A 22,030-nucleotide genomic window follows, 5' to 3' on the forward strand; every position below is an offset into this window, starting at 1 on the left:
TATTTTATTTCTTTTAAATCAGTTGAAAATATTGATAAATATTTACAAGATTTCATCCTGTTAAGGTAAGAAATTGGATTTTATGCATATATTTCTTTAATATTCATTTATACAAAAAGCATTGTTGTAGGCTTAAAAATTCATCCAAAAATGTGGTTGATTTTTTTTAAACATTAAAATGCACACATACTTCAGGTTAAAATGTTACTTTCTTTGTGTCCACAGTAAAAATGCAGTAGTTTTCTTAAAAAGAAAATGACTGAGACACGAACACATTTAATAAGCAGATTTAATAAAATCGATACACATGCAGAAACATTTTTCGATGCATTTTTTCATGGAATTAAGACAATTATTACATTCAAACTTATACAACATAAACATTAAAGTTGAAATAAACCATTTGTTTTAAAAAAAAAATCAGAGAATCACGTCATGAGCGATCATAAATTGTGTTTGTGTTTGTAGGTCTAAATTTCAATTGGGATCAAATTATATCAATCGGGAATATCACGAATTATATTTTGTGTCGTTTGAAAATCTTCTTACAAATTAGGTGTATTATAATGTTTTTTTTTTGCTTCAAATAAATACTAGAATCAGATTACTGGTGTGAACAGTGGAAAATGTATCTTTTTTTTATCTTTTTCACGCATATATACATATATTATAAACTCTATATTTTTGTTTTAACAGAACATATACGAAAAAATTACATATCAGCGCAGCCACTGTCCTATTTCAGCGCGGAAAAAAACATTACATTTTTGTAAGAAGAATATATTTTTCTTCAGAAGATTTTTTATGCGTCTCTTTTCGTTAATTTTTTATTCAATTTTTCAAGGAAGATCCTCTGTTTTTTTTTCTCTCTTACACCTAGGTGACCTTACAAATTGAATTGAAAATATAACGCTCATTGATTCAATAAAAAATGGCCATGACTCTTTTCTTTTCTCTAGAATAAATAATTATATATATGGTGTGTGTTGGTCTAATTACAGTGTGATTGAATCAATATTGAAAGGAAAGACAAATTTATGTGAAATTCATTATGAATGTTTTTGTGTCTTGAATCGAGAGAAATCCGTCGGTCTAAGATGTACACTCATTTTTGGTGAGTTTGTATCGATGAGACTTATCATTAAGTCTTATATCCTTTTATCTAACTAATTTCTTGTACTGATTGTTTAGCTAATTTGGCGCAATTGTTAGTCCCTGTCATAATTTGTTTATGACAATTTTGAATATGCGGGCGGTGAGAATTTTTTCCGCAAGAATTTTATTATGTATAGCGGCAAACATGAGACCAACGTAATCGCCAGCACTTTCCACAAGAATTCGAATGACCAAATAAAGTCCCAATCTAAATAACCACAAGAATAAACGAACAAACATTTAATTTACAAAAATGAATTATTCACAATTTCAACAATTCCAAATTACATCATTATTACATACCAAAATAATCGTGCAAAATGACCAAAGACAGTACATAAAGCAGCAAACTAAATATTTCGGCCATGACCATCAACCTAGAAATTCATTTATTATTCAGTTTGATTTGTTTCAATTTACCGACTTATTTACTATTCATTGACATGATTCGAAAATTGTTAGTGGCTATACGCGATTCAATGTGAAATATGCTTACCTGTGCCATGTTCGAATTGTCAATGCAACCATAATAAGTTCAGTAAGAATCAAAGCCGAAAAGCTAATCGAAACAATGTGAATGAATTCATCTTCGAATAAAACCAGTGCTCCGTACATAATTACGCCGCCTGTGAAGGTGAAAAAAATATGAATTCAACTTCAAATATATCGAAAATGCAAATGTGGAACATTTTAAATCAAAATTTCTATGTTACCTTGATAAATGCTAATCAAAACCCATATGAAGAATGTTTTATAGCTCAAACTACGTCCCTTTGACAGCTCCTTGTATAGTTCAGGATATGTTAATGCCATTTGTGAGCTTATGTCTTGATCAAGTACAAGCGAAAACACTGGGAACATTGTGTAGATAGTTGCATAGCCAACCATGAGAAAACCTTGATACAATGCCACCGATGAGACATAGAAAACAGCAGAAAACACAGCTTGCATGGTGGAAATGATTAGACCACGGTGAATTACAAATTGTGACAATGCAGCCGATCGTTTGTAGGAACGTCTTCCATGCACAAGCAATAATTTGGCAATATGCGAAAATTGAGTTATACTAAAATCGCCTGCCAATGATGCTTGTCTTCCTTCTCGTCCTTCGATCCCAATGCCTGAAATTTGTACGGTGAATTAACATCGAATGCCTCTATGTCGTAAAATTACATTTACCTGCATCGGCTTGTTGAATCATACTAACATCGTTACCACCATCACCGATGGCGCACGTACGTTTTTCGGTATGTTCTTGGATCAGTGAAACAACTTGAGCTTTCTGTGTTGGATTGCATCGACAGCAAACAACAGCCGGACACTGTGTGGCTAATTCCATGAATTCACTTTGATAGTAATGCAAACACACATCCAAACTTTCACCAGACACAACCAGCGCACAATTTCGCTTTCGTCGGAATTGATTTAATTCAATGTGTGCATCGGTTCTATGAAAGAGAAATATGCATAATTAGTAATGGACTCATCCTTTTTAAATATGATAATCAATGATTCCATAAAATGCATAGTAGAATAGAATGCACTTTTGGCCGAAATTTTGAAATTTGATATTTCAAATGTAGGCTTAAAAAAAGTTTAAAAGCATACTCATGAAAGTATGCAATTTTTAGCTGCTTTCTTGAATTTTGATATTTCAAAATGGTGGCCAAAAGTGCATTCTATTCTACTATAGAACAATGAAGTTGTTTGTGGAATAATACAGAGTGACAGACACTATTACTAAACGCATGCCTTCGATTAAAAAAAAAACGAATGAAAAAAATATATTTTGAATTACCTTGTATTGACACTTTTTATCACATGTATCTCTTGGTTACTTTCAACTAAATGTGAACTCTTGGCAATGCAAGTAGCCGTTTCTAATTTATCACCAGTCAACATCCATATTTTCACGCCAGCTTTTCGTAGTAATTCAAGTGTTTGTGGTACACGATCTTGTAAACAATCTTCGACTCCGGTTAAGCATAACAGTTCCATATTACATTCTAGACTTTCAACTGCCGCTGAAATTCGAGCTCCACGATCCGTAACACACAATCTTGCCGTCGTATAATCCTGTTCAAATGCTTCATATTCATCTTCGGTGAGAACTTTTTTCGCCACAACCAATGTACGCAGACCTTCTTTTGCCATGTTTGTACATTCACGATGGCACCAATCATTCGAATCAACAATCGATGACATAACAATGTCGGCACCTTTCAAATAAAACATAACATTTAATATACAACCAATCACATTGAACCATTAAATATTACCTTTTAAATAAAATGTAATTTCTCCGCTGTTTAAGTCCTTCACAATGATTCCCATTCGCTTACTTTCACTGGTGAATGGAAACATTTGTAAGATTTGATATCGCAATTGATTTGCATTTGCAATTGAATCCAATGTTAGGGTACTATCACCGTTGCTGCTTGATGAGGAATTTAATGCATCTTTTGAATCGGCATTTGTAAGCATTGTAACGGCTGTATTTATTGAGCCAACATCGGCTTTTGGTTTTGCCCATGTTGTGCTTGCCCGCCGGTTCATGCTAACATTATGTATTTGAAGTGTCATTGAATCTAAATCACGTGCAACCAATGTTAAACCAACATGCTCACTCCATTTGACCAGCGCAATTTCATCGGGACTGGCTGCTTGATAGTTTACATCATCGCCGCGTGATGATTCAATGCTTATCGAACGTGTTGGCGAGTTACGGTCCCCGTTGCCATTTCCATTTTTATTTGTTTCATTTATTGGTGTAACATTGTGACACACAGCAATTGCTTTGACCGCTTCCCAGATTCGCCATCCATCCGATCGTCGCGTTCGTGGCGTCGCATATACCGATTCCAATTGTGATTTTTCCGATATATTTAGCGATTGTATAATTGCGGCAACATCATCGAAGGATTCATGTCCATACCAAATGTTGCCTAAATGAATTTTCTTGAAAACCATTTCATTTTGGGTAAGAGTGCCTGTTTTATCCGTAAGCAAATATGAAATGCGACCAAGCTCCTCCGGAATAGTTGTCGATCTAACAACGGTGCCTTGAATTTCACGGTCCTTTTGTATTTTATACGAGTAATATGATTTACCTAAGGGGAGAATCACAAAAGAAAAGAATAATCAAAATAGTCGAAATAATGGAAAAGAATTTATATTAGTTTAAGAACAAAACAATATGATTTACCCATGTCCAAATTAACACGCAAACTAATTGGTATAATGTATGAGAATAACAGCACAAAACGAAACATATATCGATACCATGGTCCATTAAATCCTTTCAAACACATCATTACTAATGCTAAACCAATCACAGCACAAAATAATAGTTTCGTCAAATTATTGATTTCCATATCGATGAGACCGACTTTTGATCGTGGTGTTGAATTGTTCATCACACTTCTGGTTTCGCATCCCGTATAAATGACGACACCAGTTGCTCGGCCAGCAGCGATAACCGTGTTTGCCCAAAGTGTATTTTCTAAATCTAAACTGTCTTCTTCGGTGCCACCTTCTTTTGAAAACGTTCCGATAAAGGAATGAATGTCCCGTTGAGGTTTCTCCACATAAATGCTACTTCGTATATTGAACAATTCGGAATCGTTGGCCAATCGTTGTGTTGCTGGCACAGCCAAACGCAATTTCCAGTCAGTCTCTCCATCTAATTGATCGGTTCGCACAAAAACGGTGCCGGTTTTTTCAGTTGTTCGCAATAGCACCAAATCAGCTGGAACTCGTTCATCTTTTTCAACGATAATAATGTCACCAACCTGTTGCATGCATGCGTAAAGTGAATGTTAATTAATATTCATGGCGTGAAAAAAAAACAGAATATGTTCGTGTTTATGTTTAATCAGACGACGAGACAATTCACCTTTAGTTTCGAAGATGATACCATTTGTAATGGTTGGTCAGGTCCGACACATTTACGATATTTTTGTGAGTTCACCTCACGATCTCGTTGATGACGTCGAATATCGTCGACCGCTTCACGACATATCGTTACTGTTAACACAAATCCAAGAGGACCCCAATACGTGTACAAATACCCAATGCGAACGTCAGGTAGAAATTGACTGATTGCCATAATTAGAAAGTATAAATTTAAAAAGAAACGGAATTGCTGGAAAAGTACCAGTGGCAGAAATGTGAAAAAATTATATTTCTGGAAAAAAAATGTAAAAAAAAAAACAAAATCATTGATTAATATAATATGATAAATAAAAATGGGTGGAAATCTTTATATAAATAAAACACATTAAATATGACGCATGCATTTTTAAAGGCATCGATTTATTCTGTAGATTCAAATGATGACAATAGTTCTCTTTCACTCGAAAATAGTCAAGGTCAACATTATTTTTTCGAGCGCAGAACTTTAACTTTTTTCCCTATTTTCATTATCAAGTGGTGTCCATCGTTGATGAGGTCACACGATAGCACGCACACGAAAAAAATCGATGACTTCTCCAGCGAGTACTAAATGTGGGCGGTTTATTCACATATTACATAAGTACATGCCACTATCTTTATTTCGCCCAAAATGCCATTTGATAACATTTAAATTGATTTATTGCAAAGACTAATTACCGCTGCTATTAATAAACATGTGCGCAATATAGTGGGGACAAAAACAAAACAAATCGAAAAAAATGATAATATTTACCTGATTTCGAATAGCATTTGGTGGGTATTTTTCTTCGCACGGCCTTCCAATGTGTATGGTGCGGGAGCGAAGCTCGCGCGGTGAACAGAACTTTCTCCATATCCACCACCAGCAACTGCGGAACGGCACACATATATGGGTAAGGATAAAAAAGGAAAACAAAATGTTAACGTCATTAAAATGTATAGAGCTGCTCATTTGTACTGATTTAAACCAGTCAAAAAAAGAAGAGAAAAACAATGAAAATGGCAGAATGGAGAAGACAGGCATACAAACGACGAAAAATGAAAATGGACAATTTGTTTATGTGTGTGCGTGCAGACGGTTTGACACTTAAATTTTAACGGATTTGGTTTATAGGAAAAACTTTGTGAAAAATGCGAGAAATGTGAAAGATGACACATTATCACGATAATATGAGCGTCGTTGAATGACTTCAGGCGACACAAAATCCATTTTTTCCGCTTGCATGAGTTCGTTAATGTGTTTGTTTTGTTTTCGTTCTGTATAATGAAAGACGACCATATGAAAACAATAGCCCATCGCAAAATTACATTTTATGCGTCCAAAAATAGACGCTGAAGAATGTGTGTACACACGCTGAAATATTTCGTGTTGCTTTACACATTCGATTGTAAGTTATTATTCGTAACTGGGAGTTTTTCGCTCCGTTGCTGTTGTTGTTACCACAGTGATTTCAATGCGTCATACAGGCTCAACTCGCGATAAAAAACTATTCGTTCTACTTAGTTGTAGGCATTTGGAACAAAATCGATTTTTTCCCCAACTCTTTCCACATATTAGCATTTCCAAGAAATAATTGAAAAGTCAAACTTCATATTTACTTGAAATTGGCCAGATCAATATGTCAAATCATCAAGGTATTATTACGTGTTTTTTTCCTTCTATTTTCGATGTCGATCAATTCAAGTTAAAACGAAGGGCCGCCGTATTCCAATAACATACGTGTATTGAAAATCGGCATGAATCACCTTTCATCAGAGGTGATTGTTTAGCAAATCAAAGTAAACAGAATACAATTTATTATTTACAAACACTTTATTTTAATTTGTGTAAGCAAAGCCAATGTACAGAAGACATATAAAAGCAATGTTCGTATCGTTAAACCCATACAAATGCATAAAATATGAACGATATTGGACGATTCGTTAAATCGATAGATTTTACTGTAAAGAACATATTGACGACAAAGATGATAATAGTTGAATTTTTCTATGGATATTCAATGAATTCAAAGACTGACCTACAAAAAAATAGCCACTTTCGTGGTGGATTATGTATCAATGGTGTTGAATCACGATTGATTGGTGTAGTTGTTGTAATTTGAATTGCATCGTCACTAAAATAATCGTCACTTGGCATAACTTGCATTTCGCAAACTTATTTTCAGAACATACACGCACGCACCCAGAATGAGTATCGAAATGGCCTAGTTTTAAAAAATCTTGACTTAACACTCGTTCGCACTTTACTCATATGTTTAAAACTTGTACAGCACTAAAATAAAATGCTACACAAACGATTTCCTTTGAGAATTTATACGATTTTCATTACGTTCGCATATCAATTAGCGATGCATTGTATGAGATGGTTTACAACGTCGCAATAAATCAAGCGAATCAAGTAAATGACACTCTTTGGAATCCATAAAATCGTTGAAATTAATCGCTTGAATTGCAAGTTCTTTTTTATTTTTCAATAGCATTAAATCCATTCAATGCAAATGAGTTTCTTTTCGTTTTATTACTGCTCACAAAAGTATACAAAACTTGAGACGATCCAACGACAATATTTAATTTAAATTTATTACAAACTCTGCTATTTTTTTGTCTATTTACGATGATGAAAAATGTCTTTATTGAAAACACACAAGATTTTAGTAAGACTTGTTAGCTATAGAATACGAATAGTGTGTCCAATCTGTTTAGTTCACTCTCTCGTTTTGAGGCACACTTTTTTCAGCGTATGACTAACAAGCCTCATAAAATTTCGTTTTATCACAAATAGCAATTTCGATGAACCCACTATATAAAGAGAAAGAACAACACACAGAGAGATCACAAAACGAGAAATGTGTGTGAGAAAAATGGATAGGTGATGCTGTGTATTTTTAGTTATTTGTTTTGGTGTTTTTGCACAGACATTGAAGTCAGTACTGTGTGAAGTTGCCTTCGAATGAAATACGGGAAAAAATCAACAAAACAAATACAGTGACGAAACAATTCCATTACCCATTCATAGATAGCGACCATATGTTTACTCACACAGCTGGAATTAAACACAAATACGCACGCACACACAAGTGTGGTAAGAGTGGCTGCCAGCCAGTGGCTGGAAGTAGAATTTTCTTGAGAATATTACCCACAAAATTTTTATTAACTGGAACACGTTATGGTAGGAAAAAACGTATCGAAACAAACATATGAACAATTTTCTTTTGGTTGTGTCTTGTATTGTTTTATTTTTCAGTAGATTTTTAACAACTTTATTATTGTCGGAGCACATTAAATGTGGGAAGAACAAAATTTACAAATCAAACAATGTTAATGGATTTAGATGGTATATGGTCGATTTTGGGTTTTTTATTCCTTCATTATATCGTAGGTAATTACATGTGGACCTTATCTCATTTGTTCCGATCGAAATCATTTCTCCGAGGTCTTTATATGGCAAAAGAGATCAAATGCGTGCGGTAAATATTTATTAAAGACATTGTGGAAATGGTCAATTACACACATATGAGCCGCATTTATGACAACCAATGTAATCGATTCGCTCGGTACACACATTCATTTATTATTAATTATAAGGCATGACTAATACCCATTTGGGCATATCAACAAATAATTGGTTTATAATCCATTTCCGAGTTAATTTTCGTCGTCTTGAAATTGGTTCTCATATTTGCTTTCAATTATTGTACACACATATGAAATCTTGTAGCATTATCAATAACGATAGCGCCTCCGTGTCCAACGTCGGTCATTCATGCAACGTGTACAGTTTTTTTTTTCACATCAATAAAAAAAACACAATAAAAATTCTCCAACAAATTTGATTCGTGTGCCGATTAATGCATCGATTCCGTGGGCAACCATGAATTATTATTATTAAGCACATTGAGCCATAGCTGAGCAAATAAATAGAAATTGTATTCGATTTGATTGTTGACTGAAAACACTTATTATCACGAATATGCAAAAACAAATAACAAAAACAACAACATTGACTTGTTTACGAGCATCAAACTAATTAGATGATTTAATCAAAAGTTAACGAATTTTCTTTATTTCTCGCCACGATCTTGAAAATGTTCTGTTGTTTGACGAAATTTTGGCGGACAAATCGTCGAAAAAAAAAATAACAATTTTGCGTTGAATGAGCATATTTTGTGTCAACAAATGCAAATTTTGAGACACAAAGTTTACGTACGTTCCAGAGAAAACTGCCACGTTAATCGAAAAACTGATTAAAAATACGATTTAATGGAAATGGATCGAAATGATTAAATCACGATTTTAAGATAAACATATTTGATTCGTTCAATTCATTGTGAATGCTCAAAGAAAAACATGTGTTAAATCTACATTTTTATAAATTCCATCATTGATTGAAAGTACGAAGGGGATTTTGCATATTCCGTCAAGCTTGAATAGCATTCGAAAAACTATATGTGCAACATAGTGTGTTTTTTTAAGGCCAACCTTATCTTAGATCAAACACGCAACACTATAAAATTCAATTTTTTCGTAACTCTGGCAATGCAAACACTTGAATTTTGTGAGAGAGAGATATTTATAGACAAATATTGTGTAAAAAAAACGTTTTCTTCCATTGAAATGAATTTTCAGAAATGAGATATAAAAAAATACCCACGAAATACACGTACATAGTCCAGTAAATGGAACAATATTGATACCAATTCATCACACGTATGCATACACTTTGAAAAATAGTTCCAATTCTTTAATTTCTATGTTTGCAACTTAAATTTCTTTTTCAACAAACACAATGCTGTGCGTCAAACCCACTTGTAAAAGCAATAATCACTGACGAATGACTTGTTTTAACCGAAATTTGCATATGCTTTCATTAAATATTCACTAACAAAAGGCAGCATTTTTTCTGATGATTCAGAAATTATATGCGTTCCTGAAATTATACGAATCATCAGCCTATTTTGTACGGCATACAAACTGATGTCGATAAATATCTTTAAATTTTTACCGAAAAAATACACATTCCAAACTAAAAAAAAGGCAACCTTAATTTTTTTTTACGTTAGGTTCGAATAAAAATAAGTTTTAACTGTTGTCGGTTCATTCTTTTTAGTTGACCAGTTTTGGTGTGTAATAAAAAGAGATATTTAAGTGTATACGACGAAACACGTAAATTCTCTTGATTTGGTTTGTTGGCTGTGTAGGAAAAAGCAGCGGGGCAAAAGATCACACAGAAAAGCACTGAATTGAAATTGCAAACCAGAATGATGTTTATTTGAAAAGAAAAAAAAAACCAAAGCCACACCGCGCACACACTACACACACTGTGGATCGTCAGAGTGATCTAATAGACTGAATTTGTTTGAAACATGGAAAACTGACGACTACGATAGTATTAGAACGGCAACAGCAGTTAAACGAAAGCGCAAAAGAGCGATAGATAGATATTGAATGAAAGCATTGTTTTGAAAGGAAGTTCGATGAAAAAAGAAATACAAAGACGACCAACACGCATTCTGCATACGTGGTTTTGCGGGTGTTCATCTTTAATTCAATTATTCATACAGCGTAGAACCAGAAACACATTATGTAAACACTTGGTTAAAAGTATTATCACACTCAAAGCTATCAATTATATCGATTGCTGTTGTGACATTCACTTGTCGAAACACAATTTTGCCAAAATATTAAATTAAAGTGTTGATTAACATCAAAACAAACAATCCCCGCTTACCCGCAAGTAAATCGTAAAATAGTGCCTAATTTACGAACACGTTTTCGCCGGTTTCGATGGGTTTGTTGTAAGGCAATCGATGCGAGGTTGCCATTTTTATTTCGATGGTCTCGATCTGGATTTAACAGGAACTCGGTTTCCGAATCAGTCGTATCAAATTCGCGCATTTCCATGCCGGTCAAACGAAAACATATCCCTTCAGTAATGTTCTATGCACAGTGACACATTCGTCACACCACCGGATACAGTCAATACATCGGTTTGATATAAATGAATGAGCCAGAAAAATTCACTTGATACACACTGAAATTCTAAACGTTCTGTTTTATATCAAAAGTCTCACAAATGCGCTCGAATGATTCACTGATTTTGGAATTCTTGCTTAACATTATGGAATTATTATTCTAATTTAAATGCGCTATCGTAACTTCGATAATTTATTGAACACACATTGATTGCAAACGAAATTGTCTTTTATTCGTCATAGTCTTTCTTTCAAATTATAATAATTTTGCTTTGCACATCTTTTCACATCACAATTTCAATTACAACTGATGTACTGTTGTCAATGCGGCAATATTGTCACAACCACAATTTCTATGTATAAATCATACTTTGAAATGAATGTAAATAAAATAAAAACTGGAGCACAAAAATCGGTTTCAATTGACTGTTTTTCTTCGGTGTGCCACTGAAAACACTCTACACTGAAATATAAAATTGTAATGTCTGCTATTGTCCATAACTTATGAATAACTGTACAATTTTACAATCCCGTCGTTATTCATTGAGCGCAATAAAGTCGTCAACGTACGTCACGTCATACCAGCAAGATGAAGACTATATACAAACGGTTAGTTCAAATCGGTTGGTTCACTACACATTTCACATACATATTTCAAATTACAGTATTTTATTCACTTCACTTGTTTCTCTTGTTCATTTCATTCTTTTACATCTTCCCATCGTTGTGTTGTAGTGCGATACGTTGTTTGTTTATTCGTTAGCCTATTTGTGTATTGATGTCGATGAAAGTATGTTGTCTTACTTCCTAGTCACACTGGAAAATGTAATACTAATTCAGTCGCATGCTAATTTGTGTATCGTCCGTAAAAGTGTACGTTTTATTTACTTCATTAAGTTTAATTGAGCGACATGCATTCGTCGACATAGACTTGATTGTCGATGTCATCTTCGTCATCACCATGGTGTCGGCACTGTAAATTTTGCATCTAAAATAAATTCAATTATTGTCGTAGACGCAGACAGTTTTGAAGCTCGTCTCCAACGTTAATCGAATTTGCGGAGGAAAGAACGAAGCCATAAATTAAGAAAAAATTACTGTGTATTTCATTGTTCAAGGGCGCATGATTGATTCAGGGCAAGATAACATCAATTTAAAATTAACTGCTGTGTTCCATTTCGTTCTAGATGCCACTTTTTATTTCTTCTTTTTTCTACACTTTCTATTATTTCATTTATTTGAATGCGAATACATATTCCCTGTGCGGTACATATGTTATCTATGTCTGCGTAACGCATGAGATAATTGCTCCGGACGTAAATTTCCGCTGCTTCAATTAAACGAAGTCATTTAACTTTTTCTTCACTGTGTATGTCAGAAACTGTTTACTTTTCATCTAGCATATGTTTGATTTATTTTATCGATTCGAAAAGCTTATTTGGCTACTGTTTGACATCGGTAAATAAAGGCCATGTGTTTTGAATCAACATTAACCAAAAAAAGGCAACAAAAACAACAACACATTCGACACTGTTTTAAAAAATAACCAGAACATTGGCCTATCGGATTATAAATAGCCCCTCTATTCGGAGACTACAAGCCATTTATATCGCTGGTGATGAATTAAAGTCAATGTAATTATACGATGTAAATGTTTTTAACACTTTAACAGTTTAACTTATACAACAAATACGCACTGTTACATTTACAAGATTTCATTTGCGGTACGATTGTTGTTTATTTTTCTGTTGTTGATTGGCAATGAAAACAAAACACACTTTTAACAATTCATGTGATGTGCTAACGAGTTAGAATTAAAACTTCGGAATGCAATATGCATGTAGTTGATTCGTATATGTCGAGCGTTAACATTTACACCGATGATATTGATACTTTATGTGTGTGGGTATTTGTCAGCCAGTAAGCGTGAAGTTGGCGCGAAGTCAGTGGTTTCTATTCTATCCAATGAACTTTTCAACTGGTTTTGCTGAATTTGGATGTTTCATTTCGATGTAACATATAAATGATTTCTCAATACATATTGAAGAATGTAGTACAAAAAAATGAAAAAATATGATTAATTTCGATAAAAATGCACATACCACATTTTCATATTTGATTCATTGCAAAGCACGAGACTGTCGCTGTTTAGAGTTCAAGGTTAAGCACATGCATAAAAAGTGCACTGATTTTGTTTTGACATTTCGCAATCCATATTCAGTTTAAATATACACCACACAACTATAGATAGATAACAACACTGTACGCAATAGGACGCTTATAGCATCGATATTACGGAGAAACGCGCAATTTATAATAATAGTTTCACTTTTGACGGCAGCCGTATCAAAACGAAAAATTCGTGATTAAAGATGTTTGGTTTATTTGGTAGTTTCAAGAGACCGCTAAAAGGATATAAAATCACCACCATCGATCGAAAGAAAAAATATGGTGTTGCAGCCGATTCACTGCAAATGTTGAAGGACAAGGCTTCAGTAAAATTGAAGGTAACATTACTCTCGATAGAAAAAAGATGCATTGCATTTTACATTTGTTTGTTTGTTTAAGATTGAGAATTGCCGGGTGTTCCTCGCAAGAGATGGTACCGAAATTCAAGATGATACCTATTTTGCGACAATTGAACCGCAAACATTATTTGTAATTGCGACAGATGTGCATCTAGTGAAAACAGGTACGAAGAAATATTTCATTGTCACATTAACCTTGACCTTAAACTTGGATTGTCTCCATTCTCTATTGAAATTCATTCTGTTGACCGTTAGACTTTCAACTGATGTACGAAGCAATACGAAGTGTTCATGCCCATACATTTAATGCGGCAGAAACAATTCAAAATTTCATCACCGATAATCGTAGTGAATTTGAGAAATTCTTTGTAAATTATCAAGCAAATACAAAAAATTTGATTGAAAAAACTCAGGCAAGCAATCGCATTGAACACAGCGAATGGTTTGAAGGTGTATCAGAAACACTACATACAAAAGAAGATGTCATGGCTCGGAGATCTCAAGATCGTATTCGAGGCTACTATTATAAAGCAAAGGACGAACTACAAAATTCAAGCATCTATCGAACAAATGCCAATGTAAGTTTTATTTTTCGTTGCTCTTTCATGACAACGTTTGTAAAATAATAGTTCGACGATTTTATCGTTATAGGCACGTAAATTGCTCGATGACTTATTGGAAATGTTCCAGTACTTTTTGATCGGTGTTGATTATTTCAGTTCATTGTTTAATCGAAAGTGTGAAAATCGGCACCAATTCGTGCTTGAACTTGAAAATAATGATGATATTGATGGAACCAGAGGACCACCAAGAAAGAAAGTAAAAGTGGACGCAATACGTGATATTATTAGTGAAACCGACTTGAAAGAAAACTATTGTGTTTCACTTTGTAATGAGCAAGGTGAGTTTCGATGCCACGGATTATGGTCGAGTCAAAATTGCCAATATAAAAACCACCGAATTAATCCATATGCCAGCCGAGAAAATGTGATTCTATTTTCACAATGGAATTTAGATCATCAGATTGAAATTTCACGAACAGTTTTACCAAACATTTTGAATAACGTACATGCCATCGTTATTGATAAGGTCAAGTGCGAAGAGCACAAAAAACCCGCATGTCAACTGTCTGCAATGGAATACTTTTTGGAATTATTTACTATACAAAATTTAAAATTGGTGCACATTGTTTGTCATGACAAAGCCACCCACGATTTATCGTCGACTGGCAAAATTTTATGTGATGAATGCAAAGAGTACCAATTCATACAAAATATTATGGGAAAAATGAAGAAAATCGGCAAATAAATAGTGTCGTAAGCAAATTATACAGGATTGGTAAGTTGACAAGACTAAAAAAATGGATTTAAACTATTAGACATAGACAATATTTGCAATGTGTTGACTTCCATAAAATACTATTTTTAGTCCATTTCTTATATGCTATGCAATAAAAGAATTCAGTGAATGATGCTTAATAATCAAACATTCCAAATAGCAACAGTTGTCAATAACATAATAACTATTTAAAATCAAAATAAAAGTCTATATAATGTGTTTATAAATGTTAGTAGCACGTAGTCTATGCTTATTGTATGATCGAAATGATCAATTCATCAATGCTTTATAATTAATCGTTAAAATCCAAAATTGAACGAAATAGATGTAGACAAGTTGCTTGCATTGAATAAAAAATCAAAAATATGCCATGACATTTGAAAATTGTTGTTGCAATTGTTTATATGCTTCAAAACACTATTAATGAGTATCAAAAACATGAACAAATTTTAAAAAACAATTATTATAATAATTATGTTTGGAATTTTTCGATTGGAAACTATTAATTAACCTCGAGTTCATAATGTTTGAATGAACGTGCAATTACCATCAATTTTTGGCTTGTAAAAAATATTGACAACAAAATATCTTGTTGAAATTGTTTGTCAAATCATCATTTCCATTAAAAAAAATTATTTCGATAAGTCAAAATTGACTTTATCTTTTATGAAAAAAAAATCAGCAATATTTTTTTCAATGTTTGGATTTCACATTAGGTTGTTGTTGTTGTTTTGACATGTCCTGAATAGCCCTTTTATAATCCTATAAATTTGACGATTCCCTTCCGATAAGAATAACCTCCTTTTACGAGCTTTGTGACATTATCGGTTTTTTGTGAAATAATTTATTTTGTACGGTATCTGAAATTTTCATATAGTAAGAAACTGCTTTATTTACTACTACTGTTATTTTTCACATAAATTCTTCTTTTTATGTTTTCTTTCTTGCTTTTGCATATCAAACTAATAAATGAGATAATTTGTTTGGACATACATAGCTGTTCAAAACAAATGAATTATGTTAATGCTTACAAATTACATTCAATTTATCTACTTTTAATAGCAAACGTGTTTTTAGTCTAAACATATTTAACTAATATTTATTTTATTAATTTTCATTCATATTATTTGACGAAAAAAAAAACATTTCTTGAAATGTTCCTTTTTATATTGTTAGAATTAATACATTGAAAACAACAAAAAAATGAATAAATAAAAAAATTAGTTGAGAAATATTCAAAATGTCTTTTTTGTTCACATTTTTTGTTAAAGCATATTAGTTTGAAAGTAAAATAAAATCAATAAAAATATGTTCTTTATGTAAATCTTACCGTATTTTCTCGTCCATTCAAAATTCCCACAGAACTATCAAACGCATCCATTTGAATCGAACGTACCCAATGAAATGTCATTGTGATGCTCAATATGTGCTTATGCGAACAGAGAGACAATGACTGAACGAAAATTGTATTATTTGAAGTTTCACTGTGTTTCGTAGTGTGTGCGATCAGAGAATACACATACATAAAATACAAGCGCGACAGTAAAGCCGGAGAATAACGCCATTTGCGTAGCAGTATAGAAATTATCGAAAATCATTCTTACAGTCATCGTAGTTGATTTTATTGTTGGATCGTTTTGAAGAGATAAACAAGTAGAATTGCTGTGAATTGTAAAATTGCCGCAAATTGATTTTGGGCTACAAGTTTCTTTGTGTTATATCGATTGTCAGAAAAGTGAGCAGAGAAAAATTCATCAAAAATGACTCATTATCATCATATCGCCAATCTTCTGGAGAAGGTAATAAATTTTTTAAAGCATTTTTTTCCAATGTTCCATCGTAAATTTGGCAATACATGTATTGGAATGGCATCCATTTATTTGATTTGTCGATGGAAAAATCTGATGATGTTAGCATTTGATTGTTTATTTGTTCGTGTCAATTCTCGGAATATTTTAACAATGCATGTGTTTTAATATGGGTTATGTTTTTTTTAAATTCTCTTTCTATCCCCTTCTGCCAATGCGAACAATCTCATTTTCGAAACACAAATAATGTCTTTGTAGATGACATCCAATGACAAAGACTTTCGATTTATGGCTACAAATGATTTAATGAGCGAATTGCAAAAAGACAGCATTAAATTGGATGACGAATCGGAACGAAAGGTGGTGCATAAGGTTTTGCAATTACTTGATGATAAAAATGGTGAAGTACAGAATTTGGCGGTGAAATGTTTGGGTCCGCTGGTGAATAAAGTGAAGGAGAATCAAGTTGAAATTATTGTCGATTCATTATGCACCAATATGATATCGAATGATGAACAATTGCGTGATATATCGAGCATCGGATTGAAAACGGTCATATCGGAATTGCCACAAACACCAAATTCATATGGATCGAATACACTGGCACCAAACGTTTGTCAACGCATCACCGGCAAATTGAGTGCGGCCATCGAAAAAGAAGATGTATCCGTACAACTTGAAGCATTGGACATTTTGTCAGATTTGCTTTCACGTTTTGGTGATTTATTGATTCCATTTCATGACACCATACTCAAAGCATTGCTACCGCAATTGTCATCACAACGACCGGCCGTACGAAAACGTACAATTGCCGCATTATCACATTTGCTCATCAATTGCAACGCCAACGTTTATGACAAAGTTATCGCACATTTGATTCATGGGCTCGAAGGACGACAGAATCAAATCGTTATTCGCACCAATATTCAATGCTTGGCATCTATTTGGTAAGTTCAAGCAAAAGTCATTCACAACAATGGTTTAGGTTAGGTTAGGTTTCAAGCAATAAACTTTGATCAGATTACTTTGTTTTTTATTTAAATACAAATGCTACTACTGTATAGTTATAATATCAATTTTTATGTTTTAATTTGCAGCCGCCAAGCTGGTCACCGACTGTGCAATTATATCGATCGCATCATGGTGTTGGTGAATGAATTTAGTTTGAAAGACGACGATGAATTACGTGAATATTGTAATCAAGCGTATGAAGCTTTCGTACAACGATGCCCAGAGGCAATTACACCACATATTAAATCGGTAAGGTTTTTTTTGTTCAATGTTTCACTTAAATTTTAAACATATTTTTTGCATCAGATTGTAGATTTGTCGTTAAATTACATCACATATGATCCAAACTACAATTATGAAGCCGACGATACGGCCGTCAATAGTTTTATGGACACGGAAGACGATGAATACATTGACAGTGAGGAGTACAGTGATGATGATGACATGAGTTGGAAAGTGCGTCGATCGGCCGCCAAGTGTTTGGAAGCGGTCATTTCGTCTCGACCAGATTTGGTTGAAGATTTCTACAAAGTGTTGTCACCAGCACTCATTGCACGCTTCAAAGAACGTGAAGAAAATGTGAAATCGGACATTTTCCATGCATACATTGCACTGTTACGAATCACCAAACCAAATGATGATATCGCCACACCGGATGCCATGGAGCAAGTATCGGGCCCAATTCAAATGTTACAAGAACAAGTTCCGGAAATTGTTCGACATGTACAGCCGTTGATGCGAGAAAAATCCATTAAAACACGTCAAGATTGTTATTTATTGCTGCGCGAACTATTGAACGCATTGCCTGGCGCATTCACACACAACTTCGATCTGTTGATGCTGGGCATTCAACATTCGCTAAGCGATAAAAATTCGACATCAAACATGAAAATCGACGCACTGGGTTTCCTTACGTGCATGTTAACAACACATAGTCCGGCCGTTTTTCATCCACATATTTCAACATTGGTACCGTTGGTCGTTTCATCGGTATTTGATCCATTCTACAAAATTGCCACAGAAGCTCTTCTTGTTTTGCAATACTTGGTCAAAGTCATACGGCCGGTTGAACAAAGTAAGTTTCAATATTTTTCAACTGAATTAACGCTTCCATAAATGAGTGAATAAAAAACGTATTTAATTTTAATTTATTTCACTTTAGACTCTCAATTGGTTCCTGAATTCACGCCATTCGTTGGTCAAATTTACGATTGTACATTGCAAAAATTGAAATCGCAAGAGGTCGATCAAGAGGTGAAAGAACGAGCCATCATTTGTATGGGACAAATCATTTCGAATTTGGGCGATGTTTTGAATGCTGAATTGGCTGTGTGTCTGCCAATATTTTTGGAACGTTTACGCAACGAAGTAACACGTTTGAATGCTGTCAAAGCATTGATTATGATTGCCGGTTCACCGCTACGTGTTAATCTTATACCAATTTTGGTAAGTGCAATCATATTTTGATCAATTTTAATTTTGATTTGTTCATTTATTTCATTAATTTACTAAATTCTGTTTTAGCCTGACACAATTCAATTATTGGGTTCATTTTTGCGTAAAAATCAACGTGCATTGAAACTCAATTCGATTTGCTTGCTCGACACATTGGTGAATAACTACAATACGTACATCAATCCGGAATTGTTGAATGGTGCCATTGCCGAAATGGGAAGTACTGTAAAAAGCGGCGGAAATTCGCTACTTAGCGAAGCTGATTTGCATGTTGCACAACAGTCATTGGTGTTTATTACATCTACGGCTCGATTCCAAAGTCAAGCATTGACCAATACATATCGAACCATTTTACCCGAAATACTGAATCTGGTTCGATCACCACTTCTGCAAGGCACTGCATTGAATTGTATGTTGGATCTATTCCAAGCTTTGGTACGAACTCAATTGCCTGGCCTAGGCTATCGTCAACTGTTGGACATGCTTCGTTCGCTCGTTGTTAATCAACAGCCCAACCAACAATTGCATAAACACGTAAGTTTCAATGTTACTGTTCTTCCACATTTTCACGCATCTTTCTAAAAAAAAACATATCAAATAATCATTGATTTAATTCACCCGTAGGCTTTCCATACAATTGCAAAATGTGTTGCAGCTTTAACACTTCAAGTTCAAAATGAAGCGATCCCATTGGCAAATGAATTGCTCGATGATATTTCGAAGAAACGCAGCGATGCACACACCGTTTTCTGTTTGCTCACAATCGGCGAAATTGGTCGTCATTTGTAAGTATATTGATCGCTTTTTTTTGATGCTCCTGACGTTGTTCTCATTCAAAAATTATCTTTTCATTATTCGCAATAGCAATTTGTCTGTAATTGAACAACTGCCACAGTTGGTAATCAATTGTTTTGCATCGACATCGGAAGATATAAAATCGGCCGCATCACATGCACTTGGCGCTGTTGCTGTTGGCAACGTTAACTATTATCTACCATATATTTTGAACGAAATCGAAACGCAACCAAAACGTCAATATCTCTTATTGCATTCGCTCAAAGAGCTGATAAGTTCATTATCACAATCGCCAAACGGTTTGCAGCAACTGTTGCCATCAGTACCATCAATTTGGACACAACTGTTTAAGCATTGTGAGTGCCCCGAAGAAGGTGCCCGTAATGTGGTTGCGGAATGCTTAGGAAAATTGGTGTTGGTGAAACCGGAAGAATTGTTGCCATTTTTGCAACAAGCACTGGTTGCTGGCAGCCCACTTATGAAGACAGCTGTTGTATCAGCCATTAAATTTACAATCTCAGATCAACCACAACCGATTGACATTTTGTTACGACAATGCATTGGACAATTTTTGTGCACATTGACCGACCCGGAACCGTCGGTGCGTCGCGTTGCATTGGTTGCATTCAATTCGGCTGTGCATAATAAACCAAGTTTGGTGCGAGACTTACTACCAACATTGTTGCCACATTTGTACGAAGAGACAAAAGTGAAACCGGAACTCATTCGTGAAGTCGAAATGGGCCCATTCAAACACACTGTCGACGATGGTTTAGACATTCGAAAAGCTGCCTTTGAATGCATGTACACATTGTTAGAACAAGGACTCGAACGTGTTGATATCAACCAATTTTTGGAGCATGTACAAGCCGGTCTAAAGGATCATTATGACATCAAAATGTTATCATACTTGATGACAGCTCGTCTTTCGACACTCTGTCCAAATTCAGTTTTGCAAAGTAAGTGCGCGCCGCTGTTCTTTTGAATATGATATTTGATTTTTATTTTAATTAATTTTTTATCTCTTCAGAATTGGACCTATTCGTTGAACCACTTCGAATAACATGTACAATGAAGGTGAAAACAAATGCTGTTAAACAGGAATTCGAAAAACAAGAAGAACTCAAACGATCAGCACTTCGAGCATTATATGCACTTGCTGCTATTCCTAAAGCGGGTAAGGTTAAAACACAAGCGGATTCCACGTATCTCAACTTTACCTATGTCGGTATTAATTTATTCTTTGTTTTCTACAGATAAAAACGCTCAGATGGCCGATTTCTTGAAGTACATCCAAAGTACAAACGATTTACAGCAAGTTTATCAAGCTGTACAAAAAGATTCGGTGAATGCCTTGACTGGCTCTCTTTTCCCCAATACATTGAGTGTTAACGACCATTTGATGGATGAAAGCTAGAGACATCTCACACCAATCAGTGATAAATTTAATGTTAAATCATTCGAACAAAATCATGTCGAATTAAACGTAAACAATCAAACAAACGGATTTTCACTAAAAAGACGCGCTATTCATTCATAAATCTTGCGCAATTAAAAATTATTTTTACGAAAACATCAACAACAAGATCCAAACTAGTTGATCTTCTTTTTTAAAAATGTTCAAGAAAAAAAATGACTTCTTTCTTCTAAACTCATCTGAAAGTCGCATATTTATTCTTCAGTTTTTCTCTTAAAAAAAACAACCGAATGCGATCGTTTATCCGAAAAATTTGTATCGACGCATACTCTAGATTAAGACAAAAAAAAAACTAGATTATACCAACCTTTGCATGTTCAAAGCAATCGATTAAATAAAGATAATTTGAAGAAAAAAAATATTTGTTGTTATTTTTGTTTTTCTAAAGAAATATGCCTTTTTAGTTCATAACAGAAAAATTCTTCTATTTCTTGCTTATCCTTTGGTTTTTCCACTGCGAAATAACCAAATGTGTTCATAACCTGAAGGACCATCGCCATCCATGATCAGTAAAAAACAAAGAAGAAAAATTTGTTCATTTCAACATTTTATTTACGA

At 34.1% G+C, this 22,030-nt stretch overlaps 3 protein-coding genes across 6 annotated transcripts; 2 read left to right on the plus strand and 1 right to left on the minus strand.

Annotated features, from left to right (window-relative positions):
- Positions 1–877: 877 nt before the first annotated feature.
- Positions 878–12,817, minus strand: LOC116337911 (probable phospholipid-transporting ATPase IIB). Of its 4 annotated transcripts, XM_031762871.1 has the most exons (12): positions 11,949–12,817; positions 10,817–11,876; positions 5,843–5,957; positions 5,051–5,341; positions 4,361–4,946; positions 3,435–4,265; positions 2,954–3,374; positions 2,335–2,603; positions 1,869–2,276; positions 1,652–1,781; positions 1,459–1,532; positions 878–1,363 (listed from the first exon to the last, which is right to left on the minus strand). In XM_031762871.1, exons 2-12 carry the CDS (start codon positions 10,987–10,989, stop codon positions 1,230–1,232), a joined length of 3,432 nt encoding a protein of 1,143 aa, XP_031618731.1. In that variant the 5' UTR covers positions 10,990–11,876; positions 11,949–12,817; the 3' UTR covers positions 878–1,229. The 4 variants fall into 4 exon arrangements, with proteins under 4 accessions (XP_031618731.1, XP_031618729.1, XP_031618733.1 ...); XM_031762869.1 differs by having other exon boundaries at positions 10,817–12,817; XM_031762873.1 differs by lacking the exons at positions 10,817–11,876; positions 11,949–12,817 and adding an exon at positions 9,753–9,930.
- Positions 12,818–13,234: 417 nt separating this feature from the next.
- Positions 13,235–15,809, plus strand: LOC116337912 (DNA fragmentation factor subunit beta). The gene is made up of 4 exons (XM_031762874.1): positions 13,235–13,567; positions 13,629–13,752; positions 13,844–14,166; positions 14,240–15,809. Exons 1-4 carry the CDS (start codon positions 13,433–13,435, stop codon positions 14,894–14,896), a joined length of 1,239 nt encoding a protein of 412 aa, XP_031618734.1. The 5' UTR covers positions 13,235–13,432; the 3' UTR covers positions 14,897–15,809.
- An 861-nt stretch (positions 15,810–16,670) lies between these two features.
- LOC116338066 (cullin-associated NEDD8-dissociated protein 1) lies at positions 16,671–21,817 on the plus strand. The gene is made up of 10 exons (XM_031763120.1): positions 16,671–16,725; positions 16,993–17,681; positions 17,832–17,994; positions 18,052–18,820; positions 18,908–19,191; positions 19,270–19,734; positions 19,825–19,985; positions 20,065–20,954; positions 21,026–21,172; positions 21,252–21,817. The coding sequence occupies exons 1-10, from the start codon at positions 16,687–16,689 to the stop codon at positions 21,410–21,412; spliced, it is 3,768 nt and encodes a 1,255-aa protein (XP_031618980.1). The 5' UTR covers positions 16,671–16,686; the 3' UTR covers positions 21,413–21,817.
- The last annotated feature ends 213 nt before the right edge of the window (positions 21,818–22,030 follow it).

Source organism: Contarinia nasturtii, unplaced genomic scaffold (assembly GCF_009176525.2).
Source record: "Contarinia nasturtii isolate CC-2019 unplaced genomic scaffold, AAFC_CNas_1.1 Cnas_scaffold_350, whole genome shotgun sequence".
Classification (NCBI taxonomy): Eukaryota; Metazoa; Arthropoda; class Insecta; order Diptera; family Cecidomyiidae; genus Contarinia; species Contarinia nasturtii.

Coding starts and splice junctions, on each gene's coding strand:
- LOC116337911 (XM_031762871.1), bottom strand. CDS start 10,989: ATGGAAATGCGCGAATTTGATACGACTGATTCGGAAACCGAGTTCCTG. Junction 1,533..1,651: donor ACAATTCGAACATGGCACAG/GTAAGCATATTT, acceptor ATGAATTTCTAG/GTTGATGGTCATGGCCGAAA. Junction 1,364..1,458: donor CATTTTGCACGATTATTTTG/GTATGTAATAAT, acceptor GTGGTTATTTAG/ATTGGGACTTTATTTGGTCA.
- LOC116337912 (XM_031762874.1), top strand. CDS start 13,433: ATGTTTGGTTTATTTGGTAGTTTCAAGAGACCGCTAAAAGGATATAAA. Junction 13,568..13,628: donor AGGCTTCAGTAAAATTGAAG/GTAACATTACTC, acceptor TGTTTGTTTAAG/ATTGAGAATTGCCGGGTGTT. Junction 13,753..13,843: donor TGTGCATCTAGTGAAAACAG/GTACGAAGAAAT, acceptor GTTGACCGTTAG/ACTTTCAACTGATGTACGAA.
- LOC116338066 (XM_031763120.1), top strand. CDS start 16,687: ATGACTCATTATCATCATATCGCCAATCTTCTGGAGAAG. Junction 18,821..18,907: donor CATACGGCCGGTTGAACAAA/GTAAGTTTCAAT, acceptor ATTTCACTTTAG/ACTCTCAATTGGTTCCTGAA. Junction 19,192..19,269: donor TTAATCTTATACCAATTTTG/GTAAGTGCAATC, acceptor ATTCTGTTTTAG/CCTGACACAATTCAATTATT.